The sequence below is a fragment of the Talpa europaea genome, assembly GCF_964194135.1.
Source record: "Talpa europaea genome assembly, chromosome: 2".
Classification (NCBI taxonomy): Eukaryota; Metazoa; Chordata; class Mammalia; order Eulipotyphla; family Talpidae; genus Talpa; species Talpa europaea.
In genome coordinates, this window is record NC_140068.1 from 96,420,729 (window position 1) to 96,434,399 (window position 13,671).

A 13,671-nucleotide genomic window follows, 5' to 3' on the forward strand; every position below is an offset into this window, starting at 1 on the left:
CCTCCCTTATTCTTCTGCCACCTGCCTCCAAACGCCTTCACTTCCTTTTCTTTCTTTTTTTTCTTTCTGCCTTTCTCGCTTCAAAGGTGTTTTGCCTAAATGGGTTTGTGTTAAGATATTAGGTCGATCACTCAGCAAATTCCCTCTGCTCGGAGCTCAGAGCTGAACGCCATGAATAATGCAACTCTGAACTCCGCTGCTGCCCAGCAGCCTCCTGGGCAGGGGACAGCAGCGCTCAGCTCAGAGCCACTGAACCCCACAGCTGCATTTACTGGCCCCCCAGCCTGCATCCCTTCCTCCCCCAGCTTCCCCCCCCCCCAGGCTCTGGGCCTGTCCACAGGATCCCACTAATCCTCACAACACCCTGGACCTTGGCATGTCTCGGGGTGGGGATAATGCCATCCCATTTTACAGATGTGGAAGTGGAGGTTCAGAGAGGTTGGTGATGTGGCTTTTATTGTGAAGCAAATAGGTGATTGAGATGGGACATGGTTCCCATCTGTGCCCAGACCTAGGCCTACTCCCAGAGGCTGTGTGCCCTGCACCCCCAAATCTAGCCCTGTTCTCCACAGGGGCAGGGCTGGGTGAGGTGGGGCCTGGAGGCAGAGGGAAAGGGCTTCAGCGGAAAGACAGGGCTTTGTCTCAGTGGGGCTCGTGAGGCTGCTGGATAATGAGTTGTGGGTGACAGAAGTGCTGTTCCCCTCCTCCTGTCTCTAACCCACCCCATTAGCACTCTCCAGTCAGGTGCCCTCTGAAGCAGTGGCAATGGGAAGGTGTTAATGCTGTTGGCAGCTTCAAGGAGGTAGGTGACCTGAGCTGGCCCACGGGCAGCCTCCTGGGGCTTTAGTAGGAGGGGGTTTAAGGTAAATTGAGTTTTCACTGGGGAGGCCTCGAGGTGGTTGGGCCTGAGGGGTGTGGTGTTATGTGAGACGGGACTGTGTGAGGGGAGCATGATGGCTCTGCTGCTGGTGGTCGGATTATCGTGCGTCTGTGTGGGGTCAAGTCTGTGTCTGGTGTTTGTGTGATTGTGTGCTGTGTGTGACTGCTGTATGTGTGTCTGTGGAGTATACTCATGACTGTGTGACTCTGAATGTGTGTCGGTGTGACTGTGAGGTTACGTCTGTCTTTGTGGTGTGTGTGTGTGTGTGTGTGTGTGTGAGACGTGTGGTATATGTGAGTATGTGGGGCTGGGTGGCTGGGTGGCTGGCTGAAGTTAGATTTGGGGTCACCCACATGACTGGTGTGTGTTTACACAACTTGTGTGCCAACGTACACAGGTTTGTGACTGTGAGGGATGTGACTGGGGGAGTTTGGGTGTGGTGAGTGTGGTTGTGTGAGGCTGTGGGTTACAGTACAAGCTGGCGTTGCAGTGGGTTTGTGTGAGGTGTGACCATGTGGCCACGAGTACATCTTGTGACTGTGAGGTTGTGGGGGCTGACGTTGCGTTTGTGCTGTGATGGGGTGGGGGATGGGGTGGGACTGTGTGTCTAAGGGCGGTTTTGGTGGCTTGTGACTTAAGCGATTTTGTGTCATCGCATATGGGAGAATTTCAGGACAGAAAGGATCTGTGTCCTGCCCTGGACAGCCCCTGGGCCTCTGGGGTGCTCTGCCCACCAGCCCCTCCCCTGGCACAATTCTTAGTCTAGCCTGTACTCCTGACCCTTACCAGCAGCGCTACCTTACCAGCTTGGGGTCCTGACCTGAACTAGGGGATGGGGCCACGTCCTTCCGCTCCTGCCCTCCTGCCTTGAGTCCCACCTCCACTAGGCTTTGTCCACAACACCCCGGAGGTGTTGGCTCCAGAAGGCCAGCCCTGGCCTTCACAAAAACACCATCGCTTTTGACCCTCACTCCACTACACCAAGTAGAATTTCTTTAAGTCCTTCCCATTTCACAATGGGAAGCCTGAGGCTCAGAGGGCCTGAGTGACTTGTCTGAAGTCACACAGCCAGGGAGTGGTGGAGCCAGCACCCTGACTCAGGCTGCAGGGGTGGGGAAGCCGAATGTAGGTGCAATAGTCATGCTTTGGTGGGGTGCATGGGGAGACCTCCAGGCAGGAAATGAGAGTGACTGCCCCCCTCATTGTCCCTCAATCCCTGGCTGGTCCTGGTTCCAGCCAAACCTCTGGCATTGGGCCCACCGCCCCCTGTGGGTGGAGGCCCCTGGCTCTAGCAGGAAGCGTGAATACTCTACTTCACACCTTTCTCTGCTGGTCTAGCTGTCGTCAGGCCCCAGGCCCTTGGGGTGCCCCCAATTTGCATAGCTATCTTTACTTTCCTTCACTTGTTCTTTTGCACATGTGTTTCCCAAGCATTTATAGCAAAGAATTTTCATCTAGGTAGAGAATAGGACGATGCCCAGACCATGAATGTGCTTGGAGCTCAGGCAAGTCCCATGGGGCAGCTGCTGTGTGTGGATTGTCTAGCATGAAGGAAGCGCCCACCTGAGCATACAGACCTGCCGACATGTAGGTGGTGGCTCTGAGGGGAGGCAGGGAGGCTCCTGGGGGAGGTGGGAGGGCTTGAACAGGTGCAGACGCCCGGGGGTTCCTACAGATCTCCTGCCCTGAGCCCATGTTGGCAGCTCCTGTCAAGCTACTCCTCCTGCCCTGGTCAGCTGGTGCTCAGTGGCTCACTTACCCAGCAACCCAGGTTGCTGTCTGTTTTGAGTGGGCACAGCAGGCATGCTGGGTCCGGGTAGGTCCTCAGGGACAGACAGACCCCCGGAGATAACTCAGGCCCAGTAAGGAAGGGCTGCAGGGGGAAGCCAGAGGGTCACTGCTCAGTGCCAGGCAGGGGCATTCTGGCCGAGGGAGAAGCCTCTGCAGTGGCGCATGTGGGAGCAGGTGTTAGATGGCGGATTCTGGACGGGGGAAGGCTGGATGTTGTGGGCCTGAGGAGATGCCTCTGTCTCTGTCTCTCTCTTTCACACACACACACACACACACACACACACACGGTACCACTGAGGGCTGTACGCAAGGAGCATTGTATCATGGATTTGTGGACACTGGACAAGGGCAAGTAGGCCAGGAGCAGAGGTAGTGGCCGTGAAACTGGCCTGAGCTGGCCCCAAAGAGGCTTCAAGTCCTCTGTGGATCCCTAGATGCCACTGGATCCAGAGCTGCCTGGAGGCGGGGCCCACCCCTCACTGCCCTCCCTGCTCACCCTGGAACAGCTGCTGGGAAGAGGCATTTGCTGGGGACCTGGCATCTTCCCTACCTCAGAACACCCTCTGGCCACAGTTTTGTGGCCTGGGATCCACTAAGATAGTGCCATTTATTTAGGCAAAGTTTTCATCCTGAGTTGAAAACAAATATAGCTCCTTATTAGTCACTAGCCCCTCTGAGTTGTTGTTTCCTGAGAGAGTATTTGGGGAAGAGGCCTGGCTTCTTTCTCTCTCTCTCTCTCTCTCTCTCTCTCTCTCTCTCTCTCTCTCTCTCTCTCTCTCTCTCTTTCTTTTCTTTCTTTCTTTACCAGGGTACAGGCCAGATGCACGGGAGGGTGACAGGATTCACCTGAGACAGAGCAGGGAGCAGAACAGGCAGACTGACGAAATACACTGCTGAGGGGAGCAGCGGGCGAGACAGGAGAGGTCTGTCTGCTGAGACATGTGGGACCCTCGCTGGCCAGCTGGGATTGAACCAGCGCTGCAGAGGCTGCGCCCAACAGCCTGTGCCACCAGGGGAGGCCCAAGAGGCCTGGCTTTTGAATTGGGAGGAGTGGAGGGAAGGATCAGGAGAAAGAATCTCCAGTATCTGTCTGGGGTGGGGGGAGCGGGTGGCATGGGGAAGGATGGGGTAAAGGGGGATCATACGGTCCAGAGTGACACCCAGCCTCCCCATATCTTCCCTTCACCTCCCTCTCTGCCCCAAACCTAGGGGAACCTGGGAGACGCCCCTTGGGTTGTGAACTCCCTCCTCTTTCTTTCCACGATGCAATTTGCTGCCTTCACATTTTGCCGTAATGTAGATTTTTCCACTTGATTTCCTAGGATTTGTGTTTTCATTGTTTTTTCTTCCTTTTTAAATTTAAAATGACTAAAGGAAAAAAAAAAGAAAGAAAGAAAGAGGAGGAGAGGAGAGGAGCCCAAGTCTGCTGGCCTCCTGGAGCTGGAGCTGCAGCTGCTTGCTGGGGCTGAGAGAGGACCGCCCTCGCGCCTGCGTGGCTCAGCTGCAGGGAAATGTCTCGATGCTCCCGAGAAGGACTTTTCTCCTCTGCAGTCTGCAGCCCAGAGCCTGGGGTGCTGCTTAGGCAGAACCAGCAGCCTGCATCACACTGATTTCCTGGGCTCTGGAGCAAGAGGGGGTGGACACAGTCCTTTCATCCTTGTCACTTGACCCAGTGGGGCAGCCCATTCTCTGCCCACCCCACTGCTTACAGGATGACCTGACCGCTTAGCTCCTTCTGGGCTTGCCTCAGGGCCTGGCAAGGTAGATCTTGTGGTGAGTGAGAGAAAATAAAAGAAGGAGGGCGAGGTAGATGCCCAAGTCTGGATCATGTGGCTGAGAGCTCAGAAGAGAAATAGGGAGCCCAGGTTCCCCACTGCACCCCTCATGGGGGTGGGGGTGGGCAAAAGCAGATTGTTCTGTTGGGAGACCTTGCCTTTCTGCTTGCCAGAGTGGGCAGGCAGGTGGGGGCCCCATGAAGGCAGGGGATCAGAGGATGCTTGGAGGGGTGGTTTGCAGAAAGGTGGGAAGGATAAGTGGAGTGGGGAGAGCTATCTGGGGGGACAGGTGGGAGCTGGGGGGACAAGGAACCTAAGTGCTGGTGCACTGTTGCATGGGCCCACCTAAATCCATTGGGTGTGTTAGGAGACACCTCCAGACGGGAAACCTGGCAGGAAACAGACTCTCCCTCAGTGTCCCTTAGTGTCTGTGCCCTCAAAGTTCCCCACGTCATCTGTGCTGAGGGCGGCCAGGATCAGATACTCTAGGCCGTGGGGCACAGAACCACCTGGCTGGCCCAGCAGTGAGCCTCACTTGACGGTGGGATTCACGAGTCAAAAGTGTTTTCAGCCTGTGGCTCTCTGCAGGGCAGCAGCTCTGAGGGAAACATCAGAGCTGTGTGGTCTGGTCTGAGCCTCCCATCCTAGACAGAATGGGTGGAGGGAGGGGATGCAGCCCCGACCTCCCTCCTCCTCCTCACCCTGCTGTTCCTCCTCCTCACCCTGCTGTTCCTCCTCTGCCCTGGCTGTCAGATGGTGATGGTCACTGTCGTCTGCTGTGTCGGCTGCATGGGAGGAGCTGCTCCGTCCTCCTGGCTGCATCCCAGCATCTGAGCCATCCTGGGCATACAGTAGGTGCTCAGGAAAGGCAGTGGTGGAATGAATGAGTCTTGGGGAGTGTGCTTGGGTCCTGGCTCCCTGAGGACCACCTCTGCCACCCGCGTACTTCTGCTGGCCAGCAGTGCTGTCCTCTGTCTTCTCGGGGTGATTGTGCTCTCCCTCTGGTCTTGCTCACCCAGCCAGACTGGATGCTCTTGAGGAAGGGGTCTTACTAGCTATTATTTCTTAAGGATCAATTGTGCCAGAAACTGAGCAGGGTGCTTCTCAAATGAATGAATGGATGAATGAATGAGTGAACAAACACGGAGACCTGGTCCTGCCTTGGGTGAGCACAGTTGGAGACACTGACATGGATACGTTGGCTGGACTGGGGATACAGGGAGAGGTCACAAGACCGCAAATGGAAAGGGTATAGAGACCACAAAAGATAACAGAAAACCCACATCAAGTTTCAGCAGTGGAGTCTCTGTGTCACGGTCAAGTCAGGGCAGGTGCCTGGAGCCTGGGCATAGGATGGGGTTCCAGCTCCCAGCAGGGGAGGGCAGAGAGGGGCAGCCCCAGGTGGGCTCCCCACATGCCTTCTCTCCAGTGCACTGTGGATGTGGGGCCTTATGTGGGCGTGTGGCCCCAAATGAACAAAAGAAGGCTGGGTGTGTCCAGGAGTGACCTCCTCAGGCACACACTTGAGGACGGGATCACCACTGTCACTTGTGAACTTGACACCACTGAATGTCTTGTCTGGTCTGGAGTCTTCGGTCCAGATGTACCAAGCATTTACATTTTGCCCTATTTACTTTTGATTATTTTTGAAAGAAATAAAATATGGATTACCCAGTAGCCCCCCAACCTCCTGACCTCCACCCCCTACTGTGGGGCCCCACTCATTTCTTGTTCCTCTCCTTACCTCCCCAAGATAACCATGGCTCTAAAGTTAATGGGACCCCTTCCTGTCCTTGTTTAGTCATTCGGCAAGCATTTATTGAGCACCTACTATATACCAGGCATTATTTGAGGTTTTGGGGAGACTGAAAATGAATACAACAGGTAAAGTCTGCCTTCAGGCAGCTCTTGCTCACATATATGTGTATCCTTAAGTCATAAATCTCACCATATGTGGTCTTCAATATCTACACGAGTGGGACAGATCATGGTGCAGTTTGCATATTCAGTCAATTTAGGTTTTCTAGGATTTTGTTGTGTTGAGTAATGAGTGTTATTTTATTAATCTTAACTATATAATATTCCATTACACAAACACCACAGTCTATTCTTCTGTTGTAAAATATTTATATTGTTTCCATTTTTTGCTGTTTCAAACAGTGCTGCAGTGGAAGTGTGTTTAGGTTTCTCACCCATGTGCGGGTTTCCTGGGAAGGGATGTACAAGGGGCCACGCTGGCCTGTAGACGTGGCATCTCAGCTTTGCTAGACACTACCACGTGGTCTCCAGAACATCCTCATGGACTCTTCTCTATCACTGTCCTCACAGAGGCGGGGCCTGAGGGATGGGATGAGGATGAGTCTGTTTTGATGGGTGGGAGAGCAGGGTGAGGGGAAGGTGAAATTAGGGCTGCCTAAGCTAGACGTGGGAGGAGGGGTGTGAAGGATGGGCGTGGGGATCAGGGGTTGGGATTAGGCTGGGCATTCCCAGTAGGACCAGGCTGAGGGCTGGGGTGGGAGATGGGGAGCTGGGAAAGGTAGGTGCCTAGGGAGGTGTGGGGCTGCCTTCTATTCACTCCCGGGTTTGGTTGGGGCAACTCTGCTTACCCAGAATAACTGAGAGGGCTGGTCTGCATCCTAAACCTCTGCTACAGTGGTGAGAGCCTCATCCAGAGTGGGCATTACTCCAGCCACTGTGTGCCCCTGGGTAGACTCTACCCCTCTGGCCTCAGTCTCCTCGATCTCAGTCGTAAGTGGGCCAGGAGGTCTCTGAGGCCCCTAAAGCCCCCATGTGCTCAGATGTTCTTGGCATGTGGCTGTGGCCTCCTGCCTCTGGCTCTGCAATCAGAGGCGATAGCTCGGCCAGCTTGGCCAGAGCTTGCTGCTGGCACGCAGCAGCTGGGTGCTGTCCAGGGAATGGGGTGGCTGGGGTGTGTAGTAAAGGGTTCACCAAGGGGGGATCCAGGAGTGTCTAGGGGACCAGGGGGAACCCAAGACTCTTCCGTGCCCCCTCCCTTCTTATGATGCTGGTCCTCGAGCCTGGAGGAGGTGGAGGGTCCAACTTGCCCCTCCAAGACAGGGAGTAGGCTTGCTCCTTGCTACCCGGGTTTGATTTGATTGTATTTACCATCAATATGGACTCATGGGCTCTTATTCACTGAGAGAGATTGGTGGATGGGAGGAAAGCCCCCTCTCTAGCAGAGAGGTTGGAAGAAGGTGTCCCGGGAGAGTGCTGGGCCCTACGGTGATGGAGCTGCAGCCACGGAAACTGAACACAGGCGGGCTGGTGGTTTCGGTGTGTGACTTGCGCCCCCCTCCCCTCCCCCCGTCCCTTGACTCCACGGCCCCTGCCCCTCGGTTATGGACATAGGACTAAAGGAGTGGTGGCAGGAGCCAGTCTGTGTTCAAACCCCTGCTCTGCCCTGACCCTAACTATCTGTGTGACCTTTAGGAAGCCATTCAACCTCTCTGGGCCTCAGTTTGCTCATCTACATATTAGAGATGTGCTGGTGGTGCCAACCTCAGAGGCGTGAATCCATGTTATTTGGAGAATAATATTCAATAAACTTTACACGCTCCATCTGTGTTACTAGTGTTATTGAGCTTTCCAGAAAGTCCCCAGAGTCCTCTCAGTCCCCTCACTCTCCGGTGGCTGCAAGATTATCATACCCTGCACAGACCATGCTCGCCCTCAAGTGCCTTGTGACTCTCTCACATTCCAGCCAACAGAGCTGTGGTCACCACATTCTTCTTTCCCAGCAAAATGAAGCCTGAGCTAGGCCCTGGGCAGTGGGGTGAGCCCACCCCAAGGATCTCGTAGGGAGCGTCACTCACCAATGGTACTTAACCCAAGCTTCTCCCTGTCTGAGAACCATTAACTCGCACCCCCTGCCTCCCTCCCCTCTGCCCTCTGGTCCCTCCTCCCTCCTGGACCAGGTGGCTCCTCCTCACCCCCCACACCCTCATCCAGCTTCCTCCTCTTGTCCATCTGTCTCCCCATATGGGGGGAGAAGCTTGCAATTGGCCCACTTTCTGACTGGAAAGGAACCATATGGAGGGCTTAGCTGGGAGCCGAGTGTCTCCTGGCCGCCATTAGTGCAGGCCCAGTGCTGTGGGCTGCAGACTGGCTCTCCCCGGCTCTCTGTGCCCCAGAACTGGAGGGGGCCCCAGTCCTGCTCAAGGACCCTCGTCCTTCCCTCCTTTGTTCTCTCCCCCATAAGCTCCCCGTGCCATGCTCTTCTTGGCACTTGGGACTACTTTGGGGACCTTAGGAGAGTCCTGAGATACTTGGTCTACCTGGAAGGGCAGAAAGTAAGGGAGGCAGGGTGGGGGGCAGAGGGCCATGGCTGCCTTGCCTGCTGCAGAAAACGAGGAGTGCAATGCCTGGGGATAGGTGTGTGAAGGGGTACATGTCATGTAACCCCAGGCCCGTAGTTCCCTTCTAGCGAGCATATCTTGTTCTCCCCAAGAGCCCCACCCTTTGGTTCTTACACCTTCTCCCTCTGAGGCTCCACTGAGTGTCACCTCTTTTGGGCAGCCTTCCATGCTTGCCACTTCCCTGCCTGTAGGTAGATGCACCTCCTCCCATGGAGCTGGGTGTTGGCACCTTTTCCTGTCGGCCTGGTATTTAGGTAGCATCCCCTTGAATGGTGAACCCCATGCAGCCCCAGCCACCCCCCCTCAGAGTGCATGGAGTCTGTGTGGGAGACTGAGGCAGTCCTGGCTTGAAGCAGAGGCCATTTGGAGGCTGAGGTGTGCCCAGGAGTGGCAGCCAGGTGCCCAGACAAGGTGCCCGGTTTGAGGCATTGGCTGGGCCCCCACAAGATTCTGTGGGGGGTGGACTGGACCGAGAGCCTTAGGTGGGATGCAGAGGAAGGTGCCGATATAGGGAAAGCATCTGGTTTGATTTAAGAATAATCCAGCATGCTTTTGCATCAGCTGTTCCCTGACTCTGTCACCAGGGGCTTACTTCCTGGAGTCTTGCTTCTCTGTACCTCACTAGGGCAGGAAACTGTGTGGCTTGGGGCAAGCAATTAATCTACTCTGAGCCTCACTTTCCTCATGTGCCATATGTGGGTCATCACAGAAGCAGCGGTCCACAATGCTTTTGCCCCAGGAGGTCAGGTATGTGAGTGACACTGTCCCTGGCTGGCACTGGAGGGACATGGCTGAGGCTGAGAAATGGCTGGGAGAAGTGAGAGGGCCCTGAGGTGTCTGAGCTACCCGCTGGGTGTGAACCCCAGCTCTGGGCTATGGACTCCACATCCTGGAGGCTCCCACAGTCTTCCTACAGCCCTGGGGGCTACGCTTTCTGTAGGAGCCCGAGCTTGAGAGTCAGGCAGGCCCTGGTCTCTGCCCTGTCCCAGCACCAGCCAGGCAGGCAGTGGGCCCTCCACCAAAGCCTGCTGTCAGAATGGCTTTCCCGGCTCAGCTGCCTGCTGGGAATCTGATCACCAATACAATGGGGTGGGTGTGGGGGTGTCTGGTGGGAGCTAGAGAGCCTGCACACTGAGGGGCCTGGGGGACCTGCAGGACAATGTGGCTGGGTTTGGGTTACAGCCCTAGAAGTGCCAATGGTGGGGGGCAGCCTGGTGCTCTGTTCCCCACGGGGGTGTTGATGAGCCCAGGGCCTGGACAGGAGCCCTAGGAGGTGTGAATGAATGGGGGTGTGGAAGGTACAAATAGCCCAGGATGGGCAATTTGCTCTCATTTTCAGATTTTTTCCCTCCAAAAAACTTTACAAGGCGGTTACAGTGGAACCAGCCAGTGTTTGCTAAACACTGTGTGCCAGATACTAACGTGTTCGTGTGCACTAACGTTAACCAACCACATGAAGTAGGTAGTATGAGCTGCGCTTTATAGATGATGTATTTGAGGCACGGTGAGTTTCAGCAACTGGCCCTGGATCACACAGCAGTAAGTAGCAGAGCTGAGATTTGAGTCAGGTTCTGAGCACAATGCTGTATTGCTTCTTGCTAGCAGCCTGTTATATATGGGGAAACTGAGGCACAGAGCAATTAAAGGATATGTCTATGGTCATACGACTGGTGAGTGGTGGAGCCAAAACGTGCACTGAGGCTGTTCTGACTGCACAGCGACTGGTGCTTCCCTGCCCAGCCCAGGCTGACCGAGCCCTTCCACAGGGGGCGTGTGCATCGCCCAGTCGGTGAAGATACCACGAGAACCCAAGCCTGGGGAGTTCGACAAGATCATCCGGCGCCTCCTGGAGACCTCCAATGCCAGGGGTGTCATCATCTTTGCCAATGAGGATGACATCAGGTGAGGGCAGGCGGTGGTGCGATGGGGGCTGGGAATCAGGCATGGGCGACCCCACCCTGGGTTCTAGAGAGGTGAGGTGGGTGAATGGCATGAGGTTCCCTTTCCTATCCCTCATCTGTTTCCTACATCTATTCTACCAACCCGGATGGTAAGCAGGTATTCTAACAGAGGGACTAAGGCCGTGGACTAGCAACCAGAGCCCCTAGGTTCTAATCTTGCTCTCCCTCCTACGAGCTGTGTGATCTTAGGCAAGTTTTTCAACCTCCCTGGGCCTCTTTTCTGCTAAAAAAAAAGTTATGGGCTAATGGTTATGGGTTAATGGGGTTATTTGAGGACCGAGTGCAGGAATGTGCAGAGAGCACTGAGAGCTGAGTCTGGCAGGGAGCAGTTGCCCTCGCATGCCAGCTGGCTCAGCCCCTCCCTCCTTCCTGTGGTGAGTTCAGTGGTGGGGAGAAGCCTGGTGGTTCAGTCCTGGCTTGGGCACACACTCACTGTGGGCATTCTCGCCCCTCCTTGGCCTCAGTCTTCACATCTGCTGAGTGGGAACAGGTGAACTCAGGGGCCAGGACTGAGCAGCTGGAAGAAGCCCTGACAGCCTCTCTGCATGTCTGCCCTGCATCCTGAGTCAGAAACTTAGGTTAAAAGAGCACTTGATTATCCCTTAATCTTCTTCCTGCCTTTTCGCAACCTATCACCTACCAGAGACTAGATGTCAAGGCCAAGATGGGCTCAGTCTGAGATTCCCCAGTCTGAGGGGAGACATGGCCCTCACACAGTTTGGTGTGAAAGGCATGTCTGCATTTGCGGAACAGGGTGTGGGCCTCCCTCAGGTAGCAGGCCTGAGCTGTCAGAATCCCTGTGCCCTGAGGCTGCCCCTATTCACGGCCCAGCTGGGCTGTCTTTCTGCCCCCCACCTCACCTGCTCCTCCCCCATTGTCAACCTGTGTCCACCCTGAGTCCCCTTCTTGTCCACAGCTTTTCCCACTTGGTAAAGACCCCATCTTGGACTCCTGAGTTGCAGCAAAACAGATCACCCCCCCCTCCACCCCAGGACACATTGCCAGGACCCTGCAGGACGGAGGGGGAAGCTCTGGAAGATCATTAAGGGCTCAAAAGCAAAGGGACCATCTCTAATAGGGGTGCTTCATGCAGTGAAAGGCCAGGTAGGGGGAGTCCTGTCTGACTCCACGCTGAGCACAGAAGCTGCTCCTGAACCCTTCAAAGCTTACAGGTTTGGCTCAGGATAGAACATACCTATTGCCCACAGATCAGCCAACTCTGGGGATGAGAGGGGCCCTTCTAAGCTCTTTCCTCACTTAGGACACCAGCCCCTGCTCCCTGACTCCTTTCCCAAACCCCTCATTACTCTGGTGCCACACCTGCCAGATATGTACCCACTCCTGGCCTCAGCTCCGCGGCACCCCATGCTGGAACGAGAGGATGAAGGTGCTGGGCCGGGTGTCTCAGTGAAGAGGCACCTGGGGTAAGGGGGAGGACTGCAGGAAGTGTGGAGGGAGGCGGGCGCATTTCTGGAAATCCACATGCATCTCCAGAAACAAACAGAAGTAAAAATAAACGCAGGTGACTTTGCAGGGACGGGGGGGGGGGGGGGAGCACTGGTCATCTGGCTGGCCGGATGCAAGCAGGTATTAATAGGACTGTGACTGTGGGTTCTGAGAGCGGTCTCGCTGACCATTAGTGTGTCCTTTGTGGGAGGCTGTAGCAGGTTTGGGGTCCGAGGTTGTCGAGAGTCAGGAGGGGATGGGAGAGGGAAGGTGCAGGCTCTGGCAGCCCTAGGCAGCCCTGCCCTAGCTGAGCACACAGGCCCAGCTGCCAACCCCATGACCCTGGAGTCTTGTCCTGGCCTCCCAGCCTTGCCCTGGGAAGGGCCTGGCCAGCTGCTAGTACCCCACTCTCTCACTCGCTGTGTGATCTTGACCAGGTTGCCTGTCTCCTCCATGCTTCAGTTTCTCCCTGAGGAAGCAGTTGGGTTGGGGGGATTCTACTTTCTAGAAGATGCCTTTGAGGCCACTGAGCATTGACTGAGCACCTCCTGTGAGCTTCTTCCTGTGTTGGGCTCTTGGAACCTGATTTCATTAAGACCATCGTTGTCATAGGAACTGGGCGCCCCACACCCTTGTCCTCACCTGGGAGGGCGCAGAGAACAGTTCTTTGAAAGACCCAGACATTTGGCACAGAAGGGGGAGGGTGGAGAGAGCAGTGCAGGAAGGAAGCAGCAAGTGCAAGGGATAAGCTATAGAAGGGTGTTGGAGTGTGTGCATCAGCATATGTGCATGTGTGTGTGTGTGTGTGTGCGCGTGCGCACGCAAGTAAATGTGACAAGGGGCCAAGGGATGTGGGTTGGGGTTAGGGCCAGTGTGTAGGAACCTGAGAGGAAGGGCTGGGCAGGTGTAGTCAGATCTGGGACAGGTGCAGGCCTAGGGAAGCAGATGTGCTCTTTGCAGAGACAGATGTGGCCCTAGGGGACAGGAGGGGCTTGGGGAGGGGCTTGGGGAGCACACTGGGTCTGTGAGCAGGGATGTCCAGAGAGAGGCAGAGGCTGAGGTTATGGTGAGAGGGGCGCTGTGGGCCTCTGGGCAGGCATGGGTCCAGTGGGCAGGGTACCAGCATGGGCTGTGAGGGGGACAGGTGTGGGCCTGGGTGGGCCTGGGCGCATGGGCAGGGGTGGCTGGGCGGGGCAATGGCGTGGGCAGACACGGCCGGGCTGGGTGGCGTGTGTTCCCGCAGGCGTGTGCTGGAGGCGGCACGGAAGGCCAACCAGACAGGCCACTTCTTCTGGATGGGCTCCGACAGCTGGGGCTCCAAGAGCGCGCCGGTACTGCACCTGGAGGAGGTGGCTGAGGGAGCTGTCACCATCCTCCCCAAGAGGATGTCCGTGCGAGGTAGGCCCGGCAGGCCCTGACAGCACACCCACCTTCAGCACTGT

At 55.8% G+C, this 13,671-nt stretch overlaps 1 protein-coding gene across 4 annotated transcripts in view; it reads left to right on the forward strand.

The window, feature by feature from the left end:
* Window positions 1-13,671, forward strand: part of GRM4 (glutamate metabotropic receptor 4) — a gene marked incomplete at its 3' end in the record, with an annotated part of 119,801 nt that overhangs the window by 73,618 nt on the left and 32,512 nt on the right. For all 4 annotated transcript variants that reach the window (XM_084228432.1, XM_084228429.1, XM_084228430.1 and 1 more), the window contains exons 3-4: window positions 10,589-10,724; window positions 13,473-13,627. In XM_084228432.1, coding sequence (XP_084084558.1) covers window positions 10,589-10,724; window positions 13,473-13,627 — 291 coding nt within the window. The remainder of the gene's footprint in view (window positions 1-10,588; window positions 10,725-13,472; window positions 13,628-13,671) is intronic.